At 42.3% G+C, this 24,740-nt stretch overlaps 2 protein-coding genes across 9 annotated transcripts in view; one reads left to right on the forward strand and one right to left on the reverse strand.

Annotated features, from left to right (window-relative positions):
* The window catches only part of Pigl (phosphatidylinositol glycan anchor biosynthesis class L), a 75,981-nt gene that overhangs the window by 28,848 nt on the left and 22,393 nt on the right, over positions 1–24,740 (reverse strand). Inside the window, exon 3 of one of the 8 annotated variants that reach the window (XM_048366725.1) lies at positions 8,187–8,293. The exons of 6 other annotated variants lie outside the window; for them this stretch is intronic. In XM_048366725.1, coding sequence (XP_048222682.1) covers positions 8,236–8,293 — 58 coding nt within the window. In that variant the 3' untranslated portion in view covers positions 8,187–8,235. Of the gene's footprint in view, positions 1–8,186; positions 8,294–12,607; positions 12,769–24,740 lie in introns of those variants that run through there. One more of the 8 variants, XM_048366727.1, reaches the window with a different exon arrangement.
* Positions 4,568–4,870, forward strand: LOC125366197 (small nuclear ribonucleoprotein G-like). The gene has a single exon (XM_048366730.1). It carries the CDS (start codon positions 4,613–4,615, stop codon positions 4,841–4,843), a length of 231 nt encoding a protein of 76 aa, XP_048222687.1. The 5' UTR covers positions 4,568–4,612; the 3' UTR covers positions 4,844–4,870.

The following is a 24,740-nucleotide window of genomic DNA, read 5'->3' on the forward strand; positions in this document are numbered from 1 at the left end:
CAGTACCACATAAACAGACAAAGCTGGAAGTAGCACTGTGGCTCAAGTGGTAGAGTGCTAGCCTTGAGCAAAAAGAAGCCAGGGACAGTGCTCAAGCCCTGAGTCCAAGCCCCAGAACTGGAAAAAAAAAAAAAAAAGGAGTTCCTAGAAACTTCTTTTAATTATTAACAAGGCTCTTCATAGCTTTTAATGACTTTTTTTTTTTGCCAGTCTTGGAGCTTGAACTCAGGGCCTGAGCACTGTCCCTGGCTTCTTTTTGCTCAAGGCTAGCACTCTGCCACTTGAGCCACAGTGCCACTTCTGGTCTTTTCTATATATTTGGTGCTGAGGAATCAAATCCAGGGCTTCATGTATACGAGACAAGCACTCTTGCCACTAGGCCATATTCCCAGCCTCTTCATGGCTTTTATAGCAAGAATTTCTTTGAAATAATTTTTTCATGCTCTTTTAAATATTAACAAGGCCATTCATGGCTTTTATAGCAAGACTTTTTTTTTTTTTTTTTGGCCAGTCCTGGGCCTTGAACTCAGGGCCTGAGCACTGTCCCTGGCTTCTTTTTGCTCAAGGCTAGCACTCTGCCACTTGAGCCACAGTGCCACTTCTGGCCGTTTTCTATATATGTGGTGCTGGGGAATCGAACCCAGGGCCTCATGTATACAAGGCAAGCACTCTTGCCACTAGGCCATATCCCCAGCCCCAGCAAGACTTTTTTGAAATACTTTTTTTTCATGCCATTACTGGAGCTTGCACTCAGAGCCTGGATACCTGTTCCTTAGTTTTTTTGCTCAAGGCTAGTATTCTACTACTTGAGACACAGCTCCACTTCTGGTGTTTTTCTGTATAATGGGAGATAAGTCTCATGGACTTTTCTGCTTCAAACTGTGATCCTCAGATCTCAGCCTCCTGAGTAGCTAGGATTAGGCATGAGCCATTGGCTTCCAGCTCTTTGAAGAATTTTAATGAAAAAATAAAGAATTTTCCTGATGCTGATATGTCTGGATGAGTTTTCCAAGACATGAAGGTGGAGCCAAGCACCAATGACTCTTGCCTGTCATCCTAGCTACGTGGGGAGCTGAGATCACGAGGACTTGAGTACCAAGCTGGCTCAAGCAGAAAAGTCCACAGCACTCAATCTCAATGAAAGAAGTGGGGCATGCTAGTCTCCTAGCTGGGATGACTCCTGTCATCCCAGCTCTGGTAGGAAATGAAAAGCAGGAGGATCATAGTACCAGTATATGCCCAGGCAGGAAGTGAGACCCTAGATCAAAAATAACCAGGGCAAAGAGAAAAAAGAACTGCTAGTTCGGATCAATGATAAAGGCCTAGGAGTACAAACACCAGTATTACTAAAAACAGAAAAAGTAAAATGGAGTGACTGCCTGAAACAGATGGAGAAGGAGAATTGAAGCCAAGTTCCTGGCCAGGTGTTGTCCAGGTAAAGCTGAAATGACAACTGTGTAGGACTGAACAGGGCAAGTGGGTGGTGAAAGTCAGTTACTGCAGTTATAACTGAGGGCCACAGCAGGCAGTGAATGAGTAGTCCTTCTTACCTGATGTGCCACTGTCCCTTGAAGGGAATCACAGTCAACAGGGTTCATCTTGCCTACCCCTAAATTCAGAAGTGATAAAATGGAAGCTCTGAATGTGCTTGGCTTGGCAAGGCCATACTTAGACCTAGACCTTTTAATTCAGAGGCATTACACCTTACCAGTCCATGACTTTACCACTTAAATCAATCAGGTGGTGTTTCCCAAATGACAGCCAGCAGAAGAGAATGAACATAAGGCAGAACTTCCATGATTGTTACCAAAGAAATCTGAGGATGGGGCTGTGAATGTGGCTTACTGGTTGAGTGCTTGTCTATCATGCACGAAGCCCTGGGTTAGATTCCTCAGTAACATAAACAGAAACAGAAAAAGCCAGAAGTGGAGCTGTGGCTCAAGTGGTAGAGTGCCAGCCTTGAGCAAAAGAAGCTCAGGGACAGCACCCAGGCACTGAGTTCAAGCCCCAGGACTGGGGGAAAAAATCCGAGGACTATTTAAGATATTTTAAAAAACCTATTAAGACTGTTGGGAACTTGATGTGGTGGTATACACCTGTAATCTCAGTACTCTGTAGGCTGAGGCAAAAAGACCATGAGTTTGTGGCAACTTGGGGTACATAGCTAGACCCTGTCTAAAAAAAAAAAATAGAAAAAATTGTTGGGACTATGGATGTGTATTATAGCTCAGTGGTAGAGTGCTTGTCTACAAGAATCGAGATTGATCTCCAACACCACAAGGGATGTGTGTGATTATTTAAAGAAAATATACTATATCAAGGAAGAAATGCAAACTGCCAATATAATTTGCCTATATTCAGTGAAATTTTCTGTTTCTCAGAAAGAATGAAAAAATTTGTATTGAATGCCCATAGCTCATACCTGTAATTCTATCTATCCAGAAAGCTGAGATCTGAGAATCAAGGTTCAAAGCCTTTCCTAGGCAGGAAAGTCCCCGAGACTTTTAGCTTCAAATAATCATCCCCTCCCAACATATATGTGGCTCAAGTTGTAGAGGGATAGCCTTGAGCAAAAAGAAAGCAGGAACAGTGCCCAGGCCTTAAGTTCAAGCCCCAGGATCAGCAAAAAATAAAAATAAATAAAAAAGAACAAAAGAAACAAGAGTGAAGGAAGATGTCTGTTTGAAGAAGGGCACAGGTAAGGGACACTATCATACTACTGGTGGGCGTTTAGTTGCTACAATAAGTCAAGTTGGTCAATGCAATTATGTGTGCCCTCTGATCCTGTACTTCTAGAAGTTTGTCCTAAGGAAATAGAGAAGCTTAAAGACTGAAGTCAGAGCAGCAAAGATACCATATTCACTGCAATTAGAGCAGAAAGAGGTCAGCAGTTCTGTTGCTTTACCACCAGGGAGCAATTTCTCTAACTTCCTGAATTGTGGCTTATGAAAAATGTTAAAGCTAACACAGAATTGTTGGAGTGTGTTCAGAGTAAAAGGAAAGAAAGCATTAATACATATGAGCTTTACAAGTTTATTTTTTTATTTTATTTTTTGGCCAGTCCTAGGGCTTGGACTCAGGGTCTGAGCACTGTCCCTGGCTTCTTTTTGCTCAAGGCTAGCACTCTGCCACTTGAGCCACAGCGCCACTTCTGGCCATTTTCTGTATATGTGGTGCTGGGGAATTGAACCCAGGGCCTCGTGTATACGAGGCAAGCGCTCTTGCCACTAGGCCACATCCCCAGCCTGAGCTTTACAAGTTTAAAGTACAATGAATTAATCCTCTCAAATCTCTAACCTTGAATTTTGCTTGTTTTCTTAAAAAGAATAAGACTCATAGCAAAGAGGAAATACATATAAGAAATTGAACTTTGAAAACAAAATGTCTGAGAACTTCTACATAAAGGGTTCTGAAATGTATTCAGGTCTCCAGAGATTCTAGCCTCAGCTTCCTGGAAAGCAAAGCTGGGATGAAGGCCTAAGTTCGGTAAGCAGGAGACTGGGGAATGTGGGCCATGAGGAGCAGAAGGGAGGGCAGCAGGGGAAGGAAAGGCCTTTATTGACTTGGTTCTAATGCTGGCTGGGTGATCCCATGGGGACTCTCTAAAAAGTTGCATGGAAAATTAGAACTGTCCTCCTACCCAGGAAAAGAAAAAGGAAGTCTTTTTCTCCACAGGTATTCATTCTGTGAACTTCAGGGTCGAACACACTTGAGCAACTCAAGAGTCTGAGGAGCCCTGGGGCAGAAAGCAAGTGGAATAGAGCAAACCTGAGGCAAACATTTGTCAGAATGATATTGCCAGAGGGTCATTCAGTGCCCTAGGGCATCTGGGGCTAGGGGTGTCAGGAACCCAAAACAGGGGTGTGGTGAGGGGGAAGGGAGGGAAGTTGGGGGAGACTCTGAAAGCACGCACACACATGCACACATATGTGCTGGTACTGAGGCTTGAACTCAAGGCCTAGGTGCTGTCACTTACCTTTTTTGCCCAAGGTTAGTGCTCTACCACTTGATCCACAGTGCCACTTCTGGTGGCACTGGAAATGGTGGTTAACTGGAAATGAGTCTCATAGACTTTTCTGGCTTCAATCCTCAGATCTCAGATACCCTAGGTAGTTAGGATTCCAGACATGAGCCTGGCTTAGTGCTTATTTCTGACCTGGACTAAGTAAGTACCCACTGTACTAAACATGGAGCCAAGTTTCAGAGACAAATATGGATACAAGCCATGGTCTTCTCCCTCAGGAAGTTTATGACTGAATAGAGTGTGGGTTGGATACTGGCAAAATGAGAGAGAATCTGGCAGGGAAAAGAGAGAGGGGTATGGGAGGAGGTTTGACTTTGAAAACCTCTGAAGAGGCTGGGATGTGGCTTAGTGGTAGAGCGCTTGCCTAGCATGCAAGAGGCCCTGGGATTGATTCCTCAGTACCACATAAACAGGAAAAAAAAAAAAAGCCAGAAGTGGCGCTGTGGCTCAAGTGATAGAGTGCTAGCCTTGAGCAAAAAGAAGCTCAGGGTTGCAGTGACATCAGACCAGCAGTTTTTCTGCCGCGGGCGTGTGAAGGAGACATCAATTTCGGTTCCAAAGCATCTCTGAGCCGGCCGAGTAGGAATCATGAGCAAAGCTCACCCTCCCGAGGTAAAAAAATTTATGGATAAGAAGCTATCTTTGAAATTAAATGGTGGCAGACATGTCCAAGGAATATTGCGTGGATTTGATCCATTTATGAATCTGGTGATAGATGTATGTGTGGAGATGGCTACTAGTTGGCAACAGAACAATATTAGAATGGTGGTTATACGAGGAAATAGTATCATCATGTTAGAAGCCTTGGAACGAGTTTAATAAATGACAGCTAATCAGAGAAATCTGCATCCCCTCTCCAAAAGACTACTTAACCGTATACAATTTGGTCATGTACATTTTTATAGTTAACTTTTTTTAAATAAACATTTGCAATTAAAAAAAAAAAAGAAGCTCAGGGACAGTGCTCAGGCCCTAAGTTCAAGCCCCGGGACTGGCAAACAAACACACAAACACAAAACCTCTGAAGAGAAAAAGGTTGATATTTTGAGCTATCACTTGCCAACCTTTTGGTTAGATATATACAAGCCTGACAAGCCTTGGGAGTAGAGGGGAGATTTAGCAAACACAGTGTTAAAATTGTTGAAAAAGCACCCCAGACTTCCAGCCCTGCCCTTGACCTCAGGGTTCAGTAAACAAGCCTGCCTCACAGCCTGTGAGAGTTCATAAAAATAACGTTTGTTTTCTACTGGGGAATATCTTCAAACTCTGACCTTTCCTACACATTCTAATGACTCACCCTGGCTGGCACTCTTTAAAGCTGGGTCAGCAGAGCCATGGAAATGCTCTGGGAAAAGCTTCAGAGGGGTGATCAGCCCCTGCTGTCACCAGATGCACCCAAGGGAAGCCCCCTCCCTCCTCTCCCTCACTAGGATCCCAGGGGACCTTCTTCCCTGAGATCCAGCCCGTGAAAGGGCACACAGTTCTGTCTCTGTGCCGTGCTGGAGCTCCCAGAGTTAGGTAATAGCTTATCTCTTGGAAAACTGAGTCTTGCTTTTGCACATTGCACTCTGAACTTTAATATGGACTCAGGCGGCTCACACACCCTTATTTGGTCTTGTGGCTTTTGCAGCCCAAGCTGGAAGAGTCAGGCGCCCCTCCTCCACCCACCTCTGGCATATTTCTAAACTACATTACTTCCTTTGTCACCCAAAGTGGGCAAAGGTCTGCAGGGTTCAGTGTAACACTAGGACCTGCCCAGAGCCTGAAAACTACCTGGTGCCCTGTCCATGGCCTCTCTCCATCCAGGGGTCTTCTGGGATGTTCTTCTGGGATGCAAGGATTGTGTCCAAAGCTTGAGACCAAGCTAGGGCCCAGCTGCTTGAGCTCATTAAAACCAGGGGTATACCAAGGACTTGCATCTAAGCTGAATAAAGGCAGAAAGGACATTTTAAAGCAGGAAGGGTCCATGGCTTCTGGGGATGTCTTTGGATCTTCTAAGACTACAAAGGTAAATATAGAGAGGAAAGGCAATAGGAAAACAAGCAGAAGAAGGGAAAAGTCCAACTAAGAAAAGGAAAAGGAATGAGGGTGTAAGATATCATGAGAAATGTATTCACTGCCTTGTTATGTAACTGTATCCCCTTTGCACAACACCTTGTCAATAAAATTTAATTTAAAAAAAAGAAAAGGAAAAGGGCTGAAGAAGTTTATAAAAATCAACCCACTTGGGCTGGGAATATGGCCTAGTGGTAGAGTGCTTGTGTCATATACATGAAGCCCTGGGTTTGATTCCTCAGCACCACATATATATAGAAAAAGCCAGAAGTGGCACTGTGGCTCAAGTGGTAGAGTGCTAGCTTGAGCAAAAAGAAGCCAGGGGCAGTGCTCAGGCTCTAAGTCCAAGCCCCAGGACTGGCAACAAACAAACAAAAAAACACCCCACTTTTATGAAGTAACTGCTCTGATAAGGGGCTCATCTTGTCCAGCAATTCAGGAACCCAGATGTAGGCTAAATGTCCCATGAGATCCTTGTCCACAATAGGCTTTAAGTCCCCCAAAGGAACCATGAAATAGATATTTTCTTTCTTGTAGCTTATAAAAAGGATTAGTAAATCACATATGGGAATTAGTTACCTGTACTTATCTTTCTCAGACAGATGCACTTCATATCATTACAACAAAGCTTACAAAGTGCTGGTGAGAAATCTTTCTTTTTTTTTTTTTTGGCATTTCACTCTTTTATTATGAGGTCCAGTGTCAGAACACTTGCAAAATCATTACAGTTGTGCAAAGCCACTGAGAACACAAAATACCCCAACTAACACTCAAACCTTTTTTGATATAAGTAGAAATGTACCGATTGGTGAAATAGCAAATAATTGACTGAATCATACTTCCAGGCTGTTTCAGGCAGAAATAAAACTTGTTTTGTAATAATTATTCATCCAGAGTTCTCTGGATTCATTAGCCTATATTTAGCATCTTGCTAGAAATGAAACTTATCAATATAATATACTGAGAAATCTTTCTTTAAAACTTGCCAATCTGCTGTTTAATGTGACTAATGAAAAACAAAAGAATCTATTCACTGACTCTATTCAAAGAGGTCAGAGTTCTGCTTGCCCAGACCAGCTTCCCAGTGGAGTGGTTTAAGAGCCAGCTGTCTAAATCTAAACTTCTTTTCCTTACTCCTTCCCTACTCCCCTACTTCCCATGGAGAGTGTGGTGGTAAACCTGAGACAAAGACTCAGTAGCTGCTTTTGCTAAGCATGGACTCCTCTCTTGAGCTTCCAAGGTAACTGCATGAAAGCCCAGCCCTTCTGCCTTCATTTTGAGTCTCCTTTCCCTTGGGTCTCATTTCTGTCCCATTTGGCACATAGGCCTGCTAATCACTTTAGGAATGTCCATCTAGAATACAAGATTGATTACTCCTAAATGTATCCCTATCTTCTTACCCTCCTTCGAAGTTCAAGGCCCAAAGAATATCTAAGGTTCTGGGGCTGGGGATATGGCCTAGTGGCTAGAGTGCTTGCCTCGTATACATGAGGCCCTAGGTTTGATTCCCCAGCACCACATATACAGAAAATGGCCAGAAGTGGCGCTGTGGCTCAGGTGGCAGCGTGCTAGCCTTGAGCAAGAAAAAGCCAGGGACAGTGCTCAGGCCCTGAGTCCAAGCCCCAGGACTGGCCAAAAAAAAAAAAAAAGAATATCTAAGGTTCTTTATTCTCAGCTTTTATGACATTTGTTTCAGATTCCCCAAAAGATGGATGAAAATCTCTGGTCATTGCCCTAAGTCTTTAGTTACCTTCGATTTCAGGAACAACAGAACCTTGCAGACAGATCACCCACCCCATGATGGGATCACCCCCTCATGGATCCACTACCCCATGATGGAAACTGAGGCTGCGGTCCAAGCATGGCAGTCATCTCATAGCAACTGGACGGTCTCCTTCTTCAGAGTCCTTAGAGGGCAGGACTGAGATAATGACCAAGCCCACCACAGTTTGGCCAAGATTGCTTAATTATACATACCTCTCACCCCCTGCTCCAATCCTTCCCTTATTTAAACCTTATTTAAAGCTTATATCAGTACATTAAAGATGGGCAGAGACATTTCCCAGCATGATTCTACTGAAAATTAAATTTCTATCACACGTCTTTCATGTCTAGAAGTTGAGGAGGAAGGCTGAGCAAGAGGCCTGTGGCATCTTTCAGAGAGACTGCAGGGAGGGTGGTGGTGCCAATAGCACAGATGTGCCTGGAAGGGGACTGAAAATAAAACTCTGAAGATTTACAAAGAAAGCAAGAGGAGGGCCACAGAGGAGACTGGGATGCTGGAGTAGGAGACTTCCTGTCTGATGGCTGGGATAGTACATAAACATTTACCAAACACTACCAGCATGCCAAGGATATGCCTGAGCACAAGGAACCCAAGGCCTGGCCGTTTGTAAAATGGCTCTTGGTGGCCATCCAAGTTCCTGATGAAGCAGATGCAGATGCGTTCTGCTCCCTCTGAGGAATTCTGGTAGGGCCAAGGGACCAAGGACAGACAGCATCGAGTTTAATGGCTAGCCAAGAGCAACTTGTGCAGTGTGCCTGAACTGTGGAGGGCCCCTGAAGTAATCATCACGAGTGACTCAGAAATTGTGACTTGCTGGGTATTGGTGGCTTAGGCCCATAGTACTCAGGAGGCTGAGATTTGAGATTCAGAGTTTGAAACCAGCGAGCAGCAAAGTCCTTGTAACTCTTATCCAATTACTCTCCCCCACCCCCACCCCCCCAAAAAAAGCCAGAAGTGGAGCTCAATTCACACAACTGGGAGTCCTTCTGGCTTCCTCCACTTTATGTTTGTTTTGTTTGCTTTTGAGACAGGCTCTTTCTACATAGCTCAGCCTAGCCTTGACTTCATTATGTAACCCATACCGGTAACACTCTGGCCTGAGCTTCCTGGATGCTGGGATTACAAGCATGCACCATCACTCCCATCTTGTTTTTGTGTAGAGATGGGGATCATGTTTGTGTTTGATGATAAGACAATCTTGAACAAACAAATATAGGAAAAGCACAAACAATGAAGTAAGAATTAGGGCTGGGAATGTGGCTTAGTGGGGTGGTACAGTGCTTGTCTAGCATGCATGAAGCCCAGGGTTCAATTCCTCAGTATTACATAAACAGAAAAAGCTGGAAATGGTGCTGTGGCTCAAGTAGTAGAGTGCTAGCTTTGAGCAAAAAGAAGCTCAGGAACAGTGCCTAGGCCTAGAGTTCAAGCCCCAGGACTGGCCAAAGAAAGAGAGAGAGAGAGAGAGAGAGAGAGAGAGAGAGAGAGAGAGAGAGAGAGAGAGAGAGAGAGAGAGAGAGAAAAAAGAAAAAAAAGAATTAGTAGCAGTAAGTGGAAATTTTCATTAATGCATACAACAGGTGTAAAAAATTATACCATATATGTGGCAAAGATCAAGAGTATTGATGAAATGTCAATATTGAAGCTGTACTCAACAGATATCAAGATCTTGGCAAGTAGTCCTGGGAAACAGATCACTAGTAATTATCTTAACAGGTCATTAGTAGCTATACTTTTTTTTTTATTGTAAAGGTGATATGCAGAGAGGCTACAGTTATATAAGTCAGGTAATGAGTACATTTCTTTCTTTTTTCTTTTGCCAGTCCTGGGGCATGGATTCAGGGCCTGAGCACTGTCCCTGGCTTCTTTTTGCTCAAGAGGTAGAGTTCTAGCCTCTACCTCTTGAGCCACAGCGCCACTTCAAGCTTTTTTCTATATATGTGGTGCTGAGGAATCGAACCCAGGGCTTCATGTATTCGAGGCGAATACTTTACCATTAGGCCATATTCCCAGCCCAGTACATTTCTTTTTTAACAGTGTCACCTCATCCTTTATTTCTATACTTTCTTAAATCTGGGGATTTATGTATTTCAGAGATAAAGCAGTGGCATAATCAGCAATTTGATATTCACAACCTGCTTCAGATTATGGAGAAAAGCGAGGTGAGACAAGCAAGCTCACAGTAGAAAGTAGAACTGATTTTCAAACAATGAGATATGGCTGAGGGCATGATTCAATTGGTAGAGCTAGTAAGCATGAGACCCTAAGATCACCAGGACTGCCAAAAAAATACCACCCTAAACAAATTTAAAAACAAAAACAAGCTAGGCATTGGTGGTTCACACATGTCATCCTAGCTATTTAGGAGGCTGAGATCTGAGGATCATGGTTTGAACCCAGTCTGGACAGGAAAATCTGTGAGACTCTTATCTCCAATTAAGCACCAAAAAAGCCAGAAGAGGAGTTGTGGCTCAATTGGTAGAGTGTTAGTCTTGAGCAAAAAGAAGCTCAGGCCCTGAGTTCAAGGCTCAGGACTAACACCAAACCAAACCACAACAAAGTACAAAGCAATGGCTTTTAGTGTTTGGGTGCAATACTGGATCCCAGTTAAAGTTTGAGGTTTAGGTAAGTCACAGTGTATTTCCAATTAAAAAAGAATAGTTTATCCAAAATTCAAATTGAACTGAGTACCTTGTATTTTATCTTTAATCCTGTTTAAGGCACATGCCTTTGTGCAGGGCAATTATTCTGTGCTAAGCTATAAAGTGTTTGTTGTGAAAAAGACCTAATGTCTCACACAACACTTTTTTTGGTACTACTGGGAGTTTGAACTCAGGCCTCATACTTGCTAGGCAGGTCCTCTACTTGAGCCATACCTCCAGGCCCTTTTCACATTATTTTCAAGGTCTTGCTTTATGCCTAGGGCTAAGCTGGGCTGCAATCCCCTACTTGTGATTTCCCCTGGCCCTGGGGATGACAGGTGCACCTCACTGTACTCAGCCATTTTTAAACCCACAACTGGGATAACAGGCAGGCATCACTGTGACCAGCCACTGGTTGAGATGTAGTCTTATAAACTTTATGCCTGGGCTAGCATCATGCCATGACCCCCACAATCTCTGCCTCCCAAGTAGCTAAGATTACAGGCCACCATGCCTGCTATACAACACAACAGGATCCTTTTATGAACACAGACATGATCAGAGCAAGGTTACCCTGCTTGCTGCCACATAAGGTGAGTGGGGCCAGATCCTGTAGTCCTGCTGCTATGAGGACTTCCCAAGTCTATTTTTGAGTCTAGCTCCTAGAGACATAATGAACTTCTCTGAGATGCCTACAGCAAATTTATTTTGTTTCTGTGCTTCTAGGGATTGAACATACAGTTTTATGCATGTCAGGCAAGCAGGTTACCACCAAACCCTGTGGCCCTCAGACTAATTTTAGAATTTATTTAAAATGAATAAAGGGGCTGGAGGTATAGCTCACAGGTACTGTGTATGCTTAGCAGGCACAAGGCCCTGGGTTCAATTTCTGACATAAATAAATAAGGAATATAAAATGTATTTTATGACTTCTTTTTTTTTGCCAGTCCTGGGACTTGAACTCAGGGCCTGAGCACTGTCCCTGGCTTCTTTTTGCTCAAGGCTAGCACTCTACCACTTGAGCCACAGTACCACTTCTGGCTTTTTCTATATATGTGGTGCTGAGGAACTGAACCCAGGGCTTCATGTATACCAGACGAGCACTTTACCACTAGGCCATATTTCCAGTCCTATTTTATGACTTCTTTAGGAGGAATTTACTGAGAAATTTCTGTGTGTGTGTGTGTGTGTGTGTGTGTGTGTGTGTGTTTTGCAGAAGCCAGGGTATCACACATGCTACACATGTTCTATCGCTGAGTTATAATATTGAGTTGAGGAACGATGAGGAAGAAGGTATGTTGCTACCTTGAGCAATTGTTCATAACCTATCCCAATTACAAAACAGTTGAGAAATAATAGTTTGCATTAGAATTAAGTTCAATGGAGAGGTTATGTCTACTTAAATTTATGTGCATCTTTGTAGGCAAGAGGCTGATAATCACCTAATGACACTGAATAAACTCTTCTCAGGTCTCTTTAGTGCTTTGAAAGTAACTGTGGGATCACAAAGACTGGAAAACCACAAGCATGTAAGAACATGGCCAAATGCTGAAAACTAGAGTAGGGATTATAAATTGTAGTGAGGGGCTGGGAATATGGCCTAGTGGCAAGAGTGCTTGCCTACTACACATGAAGCTCTCAGTTCGATTCCCCAGCACCTCATATATGGAAAATGGCCAGAAGTGGCGCTGTGGCTCAAGTGGCAGAGTGCTAGCCTTGAGCAAAAAGGAACCCAGGGACAGTGCTCAGGCCCTGAGTCCAAGCCCCAGGACTGGCCAAAAACAACAACAAAAAAAACAACAACAATAAATTGTAGTGAGAAGACAGAGAATGACAGTGAGGCTGGCATCTGATTAGGTTGTTGAAAGTATAAATTAGTGGTAATGAGGAAAACTCAGGCATAGCTCTGTAACTTTGTAAAGAGTGATGAATGACATGCAAGGTTATTAAGATAACCCTGGTTGAGTGAATTGACAGACACAATGACTCATTCATGATTTACTCTACTAGCTGCTTAGGGGCTTGCAAATGTCCAGAATATTACTTCTTCCCCTCCAGACCCACTCTCATTAGACCCTAGCTCCCTACCTCCTGCCTCCTAGGCCCCTAAGCCATTCTGACTCTTCTGAGCACTTGTAGATCCCCTGCACTTTTCTGCCTGTATCAGTGCCTCTGGCCCTGGCCTGTGGTACAGTCTCTGCCTTGACGTCTGCTCCGGAAAGATGACACTGCAGCCTCTTCTGGAGGTGAGGGATTAAAAATACCTGGCGCAGTAAGTGGAAGACATATGAAGGAGATCACACAGAACAGCACTGAGTACTCTAGAGACATACCAGCTAGACACACTAAACTATCCAGAGTCTCATTATCTTGGTGTATTTTTCCAGATATGCCCACTATTCTCTTCAGGATGGAAAAAATCCTCTATGGTGAAGAGACCTCCCACCAGTTCCCCTTCCTAGTGAGAAGTACTGAGGCTTTGGGATTACTCCCAACAGGATATTTAAAACTTCCTAAAAAAAAAAATATATATATATATATATGTACATATATATACACATATATATGTATATATATATATTTTTTTGACAGTCCTGGGGCTTGAACTCAAGGCCTGAGCACTGTCCCTGGCTTCTTTTTGCTCAAGGCTAGCACTCTGCCACTTGAGCCACAGCGCCACTAGTGGCCTTTTCTATATATGTGGTGCTGAGGAATCAAACCTAGGGCTTCATGTAAACAGGATGCCACTAGGCCATATTCCCAGCCCCCTAAAGTATATTTAAATTCTTCCTAAAATATAGGATCTTTGATGCTCTTAAGGACTTCTGGGAAAATCCTGAGGTCTCAAGTCCTGACAGAAACTTTTATTTCCTGGGCATGTTAAAATCTCAGCTGTTTTTAAGAAAGTTATTTCTAGTTTGTAGGGACTAAAACTTCACATTGGATAGTCATGAGCACTGTACAGCTGTCACAGTAACACCCAATGCCTGAGGCTCTAAATCATCTGTCTAAATCACTTCCAGACTTGATCTATGCCCTAGTCAAGCCTTTTTACATCACCCAGGCCAGTTTTTGAAGATGTCTTAAAATATAAAACTGTGTTCACATGGATATGTACAAATGATTACAGTTTTTCCATATTAGAGTATATTTGGAATCAGGGTTTGACTGATAATAGTTATGTGGCATATATAAAATTCTTTGTTGGGGCATTTTAGTTGACCTGTCTTAAACAGGCAGCTACCCTGTAGAGCAGCTAACTGTCTACAGTATAATGACATTATGGGCAGACAAATGTGGTGTGGTTTCCGGTATCAGCCTCCAAAGGAACATCTTAGGAGCAAGGAGCCCAGGGTGCCTGAGGCACCAGTTATAATTGGCCTGCTCTTACTCTCTGCATAACTCTAGGGTGAGTAGCAGTAGGAATTATTTATTTCCCAAGGTTAATGATTCCTCTAGAAGGCGGAGGAGCATTTTTATTAGTGCTTTTAATAAATCATGTCACAGGTGTTCCATGTAATAGTACAATTTGAATTGGCATATAAACAATATTGCAAAAGATATGAGGTATGGAAAGTCACACATGAAGGAGACATTCAACTTTTTCCAAACCTGGTATGTTTTTTACTGTCCTTTTTTCCTTCCTTTTTCTTATTTTGCTGGGACTGGAACTCAGGTACTAGGAGCTGTCCCTAAGTTGTTTTTTTTTTTTTTTTTTTGAGGGGAGGGCGCCTCAAATCAGGTACTCTATCACTTGAGCCATTGCTCCACTTCTTTGTTTTTTGGCCAGTCCTGGGATGGAACTCAGGGCTTGAACACTGTCCCTGGCTTCTTTTTGCTCAAGGCTAGCACTCTACCACTTAAGCACAGTATCACTTCTAGCCTTTTCTATATATGTGGTGCTGAGGAATTGAACCTAGGGCTTCATGTATACAAGGCAAACACTCTACCACTAGGCCATATTCCCAGCCCCATAGCTCCACTTCTTTGCTGGATAATTGGGAATAAGAGTCTCATGGACTTGCTTGTTCTGGTTAGCTTTTGGACCAGGATCCTCATACTCAACCTCTTGAATAGCTAAGATTACAGGTATGAGCCACAAATGCTTCAGTTGAACTGTTCTGTTTCAATGAGCATGCATTACTATAATTTTAAAGTTACATTTTATTTAGACATAATTCACATACTATATATTTTATCCATTTAAATTATAAAATGCATTTTTTTGTATAGTCACATAATTGTGCAACTATCACCACAGTCAATTCTAGTTTCATCACCTCAAAAAATAAACTCTACTAGGGAGGCTAGAGCTGTATATAGTTCAGGGCCTTGAACTAAATACTGTCCTTAAGCAAAAGCCCACTTGGGCTACAGCTTCCTTTGGTGGGTCACAGCTCTTTTGGTGGTTTATTGCAATAAGAGTCCCAGACTTTCCTGCCTGGGCTGGCTTCAAACTGTGATCCTCTGATTTTTTTTTATTATTATTTCTTTTTGGCCAGTCCTGGGGCTTGAACTCAGGGCTTAAGCACTGTCCCTGGCTTCTTTTTGCTCAAGGCTAGCACTCAGCCACTTGAGCCACAGCGCCACTTCTGGCCATTTTCTGTATATGTGGTGCTGGGGAATTGAACCCAGGGCCTCATGTATACAAGGCAAGCACTCTTGCCACTAGGCCATATCCCCAGCCCTGATCCTCTGATTTCAGCCTACCAGGTAGGATTATAAGTGTGAACCACTGGCACATGGCTACAATTTCCTTTTTAGAGAAACATCTACTCAAGTCCTTTGCTCATTTTTCTTAGCTTTTTTTCTCCTTGTAATACTGGACCTTTTTTCTTTTTGTAAACCAGGGACCTCACGCATGCCAGGGGAGTGCTGTACCGCTAAGCTATACCCCAATCTTCACTCATTTTTCAATGATTGTCTTTTTGTTACTGAGTTAAAAGAATTCTATATATAATTTGCAAAATGTTCTTCCATTCTGCGGGTTGTCTTTTCATTTTCTTGGTAGAGTTGATTAAAAAAAATTGAATTTTGGTGAAGTTCAGTTTATGTCTTTCCTTTTGTTAGTTATGCTTTTGTTGTCATATCCAACAAACCATCACTAAACCCAAGGTAAGCAGATCTACTCCTACATTTTCTCCGCCCCTCTCTTTTTTTTAACAGGCGAGGACTGTTCATTGAGGAACAGCGAGGGGCACAGACCTTCCTGCGGGATTGGAAGTTGTACAAGAGGGTGAATTTGGGACCAGGCTTATATGGGGCTACATTTTCTCTTAAGAGTTTTAGTTTGAGGCTGGAGATTTAGTTTAGAGGTGGAGTGCTTGACTAGTGTGTTCAATGCCCTGGGTTCAAACCTCAGTGCCACAATCAATTAATGAATCAATACTAAAAATATTTTAGCTGGGAATATGGCCTAGTGGTAAAGTGCTTGCCTCGTATACATGAAGCCCTGGATTCGATTCCTCAGCACTCCATATATAGAAAAAAGCCAGAAGTGGTGCTGTGGCTCAAGTGGTAGAGTGCTAGCCTTGAGCAAAAAGAAGCCAGGGACAGTGTTCAGGCCCTGAGTCCACGCCCCAGGACTGGCAACAACAACAACAAACAACAACAACAACAACTTTTAGTTTTTTTTGTTTTTGTTTTTGCCACTCAGGGCTTGAGCACTGTCCCTGGCTTTTCTTTGCTCAAGGCTAGCACTCTGCCACTTGAGTCACAGCGCTACTTCTGGCCATTTTCTGTATATGTGGTGCTGGGGAATCGAACCCAGGGCTTCAAGTATAAGAGGCAAGTGCTCTTGCCACTAGGCCATATCCCCAGCCCCCAAATTTTAGTTTTAGTTCTCATGTTTAGGTCTCTCTGTTCCATTTGATTTCAATATGTTGCCCAAGTTAGCCAAAATCCTAGGCTCAAGCAATCTTTTAGCTTCAGCCTCTTGAGTAGCGGAGACTGCATGTCTAGTGTCTGGCTAAAGATAATTTTGGTATGTAATATAAAGGAGGACTCCAGCTTCATTCTTTTGCAACTAGCTGTCCCAGCACCATTTGTCTGAAAGATTATCCTCTGGCGCCTATTACTGAAAATCATTGAAAAAATTAATCTACTGTATAAGTGACAGCCACATGTATTATGAAAAGATGAAAGAAAAAAGTCCTGCCACCACAGAAACTAGTGGGTTAAGTTGAACTCCAGCCTTGAGGAACTAGATTAATTGAACCATCACAGTCTTACCAAACTAATAGATGTAGCAACATATTATCTTCAGTTACAACACTCAAGCTACAACTTTTCTTATCCCAGGGGCTCTTGACCATCCCACAAATGACTAAAACATATTTCTTCGAATTTGGCATGATGGGGAAATAGTCTGAAAAACCATCCTGGACACTAAAATTATTTGTCTACAATTATTTGTTGCATTTCAGAGGATTCTTTGGCTCAGACACAAAGCCATTGGTTCCCCCAACAATCATTCCAGGTGTGCAATTTAGTTGGCTAAGGTAATTTTAGTTAATGGTAGGAAAGGTCTATTCTGACTTGTCCTTATTTCCCTATATCCAGTATCTCAATGGACTAGCTCTAGCTAGTCACAACAGACATTTTCTAATGTGGACAGGTCTGTCCTTAAATGTGGAAGAACTTGGAAAACGGAACGTGCTTCAAAATACCAGATGCCTTGCTGAGCAGAGCCAGTGAACCTCCATTTATAGAACAGCCACACCTAAACCTATCCTATTCGGATCCTCAACAACCTCAGGAGCTATAAGCAAAATTATCATCTGACCTCATCTGACATGTAAGGCAAGAGAAGTTCAGAGAGAGGAAATCATTTGCAAATGAGACATAGCTGACTTATGGTCACATTTCATGATTCCTAGATGAGCTTCTCCCAACACACTGTATTTTCCTCCCTAGTGTTTTTTTTTTTTTTGTCTCACATTCCTCACACAAGTGCTTTCAACTGCCAGTAGTAATCTGTTTAAAATGGAAATATAAAGTTCTAATTATAATGCTACTGATATTTTCAATTCCCACAAATTCCACTGAAAACAGTAACAAAAGAACTAAAACTTGCGGGCTGGGGATATGGCCTAGTGGCAAGAGTGCTTGCCTCCTGTGCACAAAGCCCTAGGTTCGATTCCCCAGCACCACATATATACAAAATGGCCAGAAGGGGTGCCGTGGCTCAAGTGGCAGAGTGCTAGCCTTGAGCAAAAAAGAAGCCAGGGAAAGTACTCAAGCCCTGAGTTCAAGCCCTAGGACTGGCAAAAAAACAAAAAAAAGAAAAAAAGAATTAAAACTTGCTCAGCATGGGTGGTTCATGCCTGTAATCCTAGCTACTCTGGTGGCTGAGATCTGAGGATCTCACTTTGATGGTGCTTGGGCAGAAAAGTATCCATGAGACTCTTCTCTTCAATTAACCACTTCCTGAAGCGGAGCTGGAGCTGTATTTCAATTGGTAAAACTCTAGCCTTGAGCACAAAGAAGCTCAGGAACAATACCCAGGCCCTGAGTTCAAGCCCCAGAACTGGGAAAAAAAGAAAAGAAAAGAAAAGAAAAAAGAATTAAAACTTGTTTCAGTCAAGCAGAAAATTCACCATTTCTGAAAAACACAAATCACTAGACAAGGTATGGCTGCCTATTACTGTGTGAAATCTGCCCAAAAAGAGGAGGTATGGGGCCATTCAGTCCGTTGCACACTGGCTGTTCCCCAGGATATGAAAGTCCCTCATCACCCTCAGAGGCTCCCAGCAATCTGTGAAATGAAAGGCCAGGAGATCTAGAGACAATAAATGGTTCAAGAGAAACACCGTGAAGAAAAGTTAATATGCTAGAAGAAAATCAAGTGAACAAACCTGTATCAAGTACATCTTGTGCTTACATCAAGCTGCTTTGGCCCAAAAGAGTACCAAGAGGTGAATAAGATAACACACAAAAACTGTAGGTGTCAGCACAGCCAAGGAAAAAGAATTTAGGAATCTAATGTTGAAAATAATGAAATCCTGAAGCCTCAGATGGCCTCAGCTCCATGCCTTACCCTCTTCTGTCCTTCAGAAGTAATTCTTCAGCAGGTACTGGCCCGTTCAAATGAAAAACAATCCCAAAACAACCAATTGACAAGCAAATCAATTCACAACTTCAAAGGAAGGGAAAGAGGAAGAAAAGAATATAATAAAAAAGATGAAAAACCTAATAACTTCAAAATATCTTCCAGAGTGAAGAATTAATAGTATCTTTTTAAAATGTTACTATTTTTAATTATTATGAAGGTGATAGGTTAGTTTCGTTTTTTTTTGGCCAGTCCTAGGCCGTGAACTCAGGGCCTAGGCACTGTCCCTGGCTTCTTTTTTGCTCAAGGCTAGCACTCTGCCACTTGAGCCATAGCTCCACTTCTGGCCATTTTCTGTATATGTGGTGCTGAGGAATCGAACCCAGGGCCTCATGTATATGAGGCAAGCACTCTTGCCACTAGGCCATATTCCCAGCCCGAAAGGTTAGTTTCATAAGTCAGGAAGTGAGTACATTTCTTTTTGAACAATGTCACCCCTTCTTGGTAACCAGTATCTTAAAAAAAAAAAAAAGAAAAATCCAGGAACTGGTGGCTCACACATGTAATCCTAGCTACTCAGGAGGCTGAGATCTAAGGATCCTGGTTCAAAGTCAGCCCAGACAGGAAAGTCTGTGAGACTCTTATCTCCAATTAATCACCAGAAAACCAGAAGTATCCCTGTGGCTCAAAGTGGCAGAGTCCTAGCCTTGGGCAAAAGAGTCCAGGGACAGTGCTAGGGCCCTGAGTTCAAGTCCCATGACTGACAAAAAAAAGAAAGAAAAAGAAAAGGATAGTTGTGCCTCAGTTTCTGCAGAAGATTGGTCCCAGAACTCCCTTCGATACTGAAGTCTACATATGCTCAAGCCCCTTTATAGAAAATGATGTAACAGGGCTGGGGATATGGCCTAGTGGCAAGAGCGCTTGCCTCATATACATGAGGCCCTGGGTTCAATTCCCCAGCACCACATATACAGAAAATGGCCAGAAGTGGCGCTGTGGCTCAAGTGGCAGAGTGCTAGCCTTGAGCAAAAAGAAGCCAGGGACAGTGCTCAGGCCCTGAGTCCAAGCCCCAGGATTGGCCAAAAAAAAAAAGAAAATGATGTAACATTTGCATAGAATCTAGACACATCTTTAAAAATTGTCTTTAGATTACTTACACTACCTAACAAAATGTAAATGCTATTTAAATAGGTGTTATACTGTATAGTTTAAGGAATGAGAAAAAAACATCTGGCTAGGTATGGTGGTGTATGCTTGTGATCCTAGCAGGGGGAAGGTTGAGCCAGGAGGATCACAAGTTTGAGGCCAGACTTGGCTACATAGTAAGTTTGAGGCCAGCTGAAATGTACACGTAGGCTTATCTCTAAAAGCAGACAGAAAGGTCTGTCCATGTTCAAAAGATGTAATTAAAAAGATTTTTTTTTTTTTTTGCCAGTCCTGAGGCCTGAGGGCTAACTCTGGTTTCTTTTTGCTCAAGGCTAGCACTCTACCATTTGAGCCACAGTGCTACTTCTTGCTTTTTCTATATATGTGGTGCTGAGGAATCCAACCCAGGGCTTCATGTATACAGGCAAGCTCTCTACCACTAGGCCATATTCCGGTCCCAATTAAAAAGATTTTGATCTGCATTTGGTTGAATCTGCAGATGCAGACCTCATGGCTTTGGAGGACTGATTATGTAATACAATTTTGTAGACACTGAAGATGTCCTTTGAGTAGAAAGATGACATGTGTGTATGTGTGTGTGCACGTATGCATATATATATTTCTTTTGGGTAATACTGGGGTTTGAATTCAGGGCCTCACAGACTTGCTAGGCAAGTGTTCTACCACTTGAGTCATATCCCATCTCTTTTTGCTTTAGATATTTATAAAAATAGGGTCTCATGTTTTTTCTCAGGGCCAGCCCTTGACTACAATCTTTATGCCTCCAGTGTCACTGGGATTATTATGGCTCATTACTCTAGGCTTCTTTGTTGAGATGAGGTGTCACCAACTTTTTGTCCAGACTGGATTCAAATCGTGATTTTTTTTATCTCTACCTACCAAGTATCTGGAATTACAATTGTGTAGCACTATACCTGGCCCTAGACAGTTTTAGCAGGTTTGTTTTTTTTTTGGCAATACTGGGAATTGAACTCAGGGCCTTGTGCTTGCTAGGCAAGTACTCTGCCACTTGAGCCACACCCCCATCCCTAGAGTATGGGAAATCTAGCACCACAAAGGGGAAAAAAAAAGACTTTCATCTTAAGCCCTCCCTCCCTCCCTTCCTCCCTCCCTCCCTCCCTTCCTCCCTCCTTTCCTTTCTCCCACAGCTGGGGACATGGCTCAAGTTGTAGTTTCTTGCCTAGCAAGGGGAAAGCTCAAACTCCAGTACCATTACACACAAATCAAATGTAAAGGCGGAAAATATACATTTGTTTTGGCAATAATATAAAACCCATCTAACAAGACTTCTGTTTAACAGCCTTTTATTTTACAGCTAGTATATGCTCATTATCAAAACTCTGGAAAACAGAAAAAAATGTAAAAAAAGAAAGTATATTCTTTTTAAAAACTCAATATTATGAACAACTTTCAATGTTATTAAATATGCCAGGAAGACTCTGGATTGTGCTTTAATATTTTAGATCATGGCTATCTAATTAGTAGCATAGTACTAGACACTTAGGTTCTAGCACTTTTTTTTGTTATTATTTTTTATTTTTACTTTTTTGTGCCAGTCCTGGTGCTTGAACTTGGGGCCTGAGCACTGTCCCTGGCTTCTTTTTGCTCAAGGCTAGCACTCTACTACTTGAGCCATAGTGCCACTTTCGGCATTTTGTGTTTATGTGGTACTGGAATCGAACCCAGGGCTTCATGTATGGTGGGCAAGCACCCTACTGCTAAGCCACATTCCCAGCCCTTTTTGTTTATACAGTGCTGCAATGAATGTCCAAATGTACCAAGTCACCTTGAATCCTATTTTTGTGATATTTACAGAGTTTTCCTGAATAACCACTTCCAATTAATTGAATTAGCTTTGTTAAGGATGCCCCTCCCTGGTACCACTTAACGCCTACACTCTGGTATCTTGGATGCCCCACCTTCTTTGGTTCCCAGAATAATCTGGCTTTAAAGTGACTTTGAAGCAGCTTTCAGTTTTCACATGACAGCTCAGTATCAGCAAGTCCTCTTTGGTCCTCCTACCCTAGTTTCTTTTCTAGGAAACATTCTTGTTCTTTGCCTCCTTTGGGAAGACTGGAGCCCTGCTTATTCTTGCCAACAGGGACTGGAACTGTGCCTCTGAGCCAGGCACTTTTTTGTGTATTTGGAGAAAAGGACTTTAGGAGACTTTATTTTAATCTCTCACAGTGAGAGGATGCTTGGTCAGAATCACTTTGGCAGTAGCATATGGTCTTATTTGGTTTTCTACTATAGAGGGAAGGCTCTTACTGGGTCTCCAAGGGTTTAATTACCAACACAATCTCAGTAGTCCAGACTCAGCTTTATGGTTTCTCATTATGTATGATCTGAATAGATTTATTGGAAAACACAGACTTCCAGGAACTGCTAACAAGCCAGGCTCGCTATGTTGCCTAGTGGTAATGGATTCTACTTCTCTATTCAGCTAAAATTAATTTATAAAAGTATAGGGGCTTTGTAATGCCATACTGATGTTAAAACAACCACAGAAAAATGAAGATTTTTTTAGTGTGCTGAAACTGTACAACAGTGTAGCCTAATCTACAGAATGACAAAACAAATAGATGTAGAACTGGTTCTGGAGCTATGGCTGCAGCTCAGAGGTAGGGCACTTTCCTGGCATGCATAGAGGTCTGGATTCTATCCCAGCCCTGCTTTCCCCACTCCCCTGCCCCCCGCCTTAAAAAGAAGGGCTTCCAAACCAAAATACTCATTTAGAACTTTCCAGAAGGTTAAAAATAGCTATGCAAGTCAAGGATTCAGATTTTATTTAAAGCAAGTGATGAGATTAGGAAGTGATCAGATTGAGAATTTTCATTTCTGAGTAAATAGAAAGTGAAGGAAAGGGACTGGACTGGACAGATTTAATGCGATTCTTAGTGACCATATATGTACAGCTTGTACCAAAGGTTACAACAGATGTTGGAGACAGACATAAAGAGCACTCATGATCCAGTTGTTAGTATGCATGTAGGGTATCATGGGATGATAAGGATATAACAAAAGCATCCAAGGAAGCTGGGCTAATCAGGGATGATGTTTTACTGTCTAAGGTAATTCTTGAGAAGAGGTTTGATAGGTGAAGGAAGAGAAGTTTCCTAGAAAGACAGGGTAAGGTACATTGGGAAATGGGGGAACCGTGTGAGAAGGAAGGACTAATGTGCAAAAGTGTGGCTATGTAAGAAAGCATTGTAGCTGGGTGCTGGTGGTTTATACCTGTAATCCTAGTTTCTCATAAGGCTGAGGTCTGAGAATTGCAGTTCAAAGCCAGTCTGGGCAGAAAAGTCTGTCAGACTCTTATCTCCAATTAACCACCAGTAAACCAGTAGTGGCACTGTGGCTCAAAGTGGTGGAGTTCTAGCCTTGAATTAAAGAGCTCAGGGACAGTGCCCAGGCCCTGAGTTCAAGCCCCACAACCAACAGCAACAAAAAAAAAAGCATTGTGTTTGACACACAGGTTACATATAAGACAGGCAAATGCATAGGGCAGGACCAGACAGGGGTACCAGGCAGTCCTATTTTATTGTGTGTATGTGTGTGAGAGAGGGTACTAAATTTGAACTCAGGGTCTTGCGCTGGCTAGGCAGGCCCTCTAAATTTGAGCCAAGCCTACAGCCTATCCCAAACTACTGTTGTTGAGAAAATAAGAGGCAATATGGGTCTGAACAGAGATTGGAAGATGAAACTGAGCAGAGAGGCAGGCATGAGATCATGCTTATGTATTCATTTTTTATTCTTGTGCTGGTCCTAGGGCTTCAATTCAGGGCTTTGGCACTATCCCCCAGGTGATTTTTTCTTTTTTTCTCAGACTGGCACTCTACCACTTGAGCCACAGCTCTACTTCAGACTTTTTGGTGGTTAATTGAAAATGAGAGTCATATAGACTTTTTTTGTGGGGGCTGGTTTTGAACCCTGATCTTCAGATCTCAGCCTTTTGAGTAGCTAGGATTACAGATGTGAGCCACTGATGCCAGGCAAAAAGTTTTCTTTTTTATTAGCACTACGCTCTAACTAACTGAGCTAACTGGCTGCCCAAAGTTTTCTTTTTCTTTTTTTTTAAATTTGTTTATTAATTGAACACAAATTTTTTTTTACAAGGTGTTGTGCAAAAAGGGTACAGTTACATAGTAGGGCAGTGTGTACATTTCTTGTGATATCTTACGTCCTGTTTTTCTATCCCTTCTCTAGGTCAGGTAGACATATATACAATATACAATGTATCAAGAACATATATAGTGTTCACAGACTTGGTCTCTACTGTCTCTCCGTCTCCCTTTGTTAACAGTCATATATCAGGGAGATCATGCCCCTTTGTTTTCTGTGTTCTAGGCTTGTCTCACTCAACATTATTTGTTCGAGTTCTGACCATTTCCCTGCGAATAACAATATTTCACCATTCCTAATCGCTATGTAGTATTCCATTGTATATAAGTACCATATTATTTGGATCCATTCGTCTGTGGAGGGGCATCTGGGTTGTTTCCATATTTTGGCTATTGTGAATTGTGCCACGATAAACATGGAAGTACAAATGTCTTTTTGATATCTTAGGTTTTGCTGTTTAGGATAGATGCCTAGGAGTGGTATGGCTGGGTCATAGGGTAGGTCTATATTGAATTTTTTGAGAAACCTCCATACTGTTCTCCAAAGTGGTTGTACTAATTTGCACTCCCACCAACAATGGAGAAGGGTTCCTCTTTCCCTGCACTCCCTCCAGCATTTGTTGTTTCCTGAGTTCAGAGTATAGGCCATTCTAACTGGGGTGAGGTGGTATCTCAGGGTTGTTTTTATTTACATTTCCTTTACTAGCAGGGATGTTGAGCATTTCCTCATGTGTTTCTTTGCCATTTTTATATCTTCTCTTGTGAAGTCTCTCTTTAGCTCTTTTGCCCATTTCCTAATTGGTTTATTGGGCTTGGAGGGGCTTAGTTTTTTGAGTTCTCTGTAGATGACAGATATCAGGCCTTTGTCTGTTGCTGTGCTGGTAAATATCCTTTCCCA

Source organism: Perognathus longimembris, chromosome 17 (genome assembly GCF_023159225.1).
Source record: "Perognathus longimembris pacificus isolate PPM17 chromosome 17, ASM2315922v1, whole genome shotgun sequence".
Taxonomy (NCBI): Eukaryota; Metazoa; Chordata; class Mammalia; order Rodentia; family Heteromyidae; genus Perognathus; species Perognathus longimembris.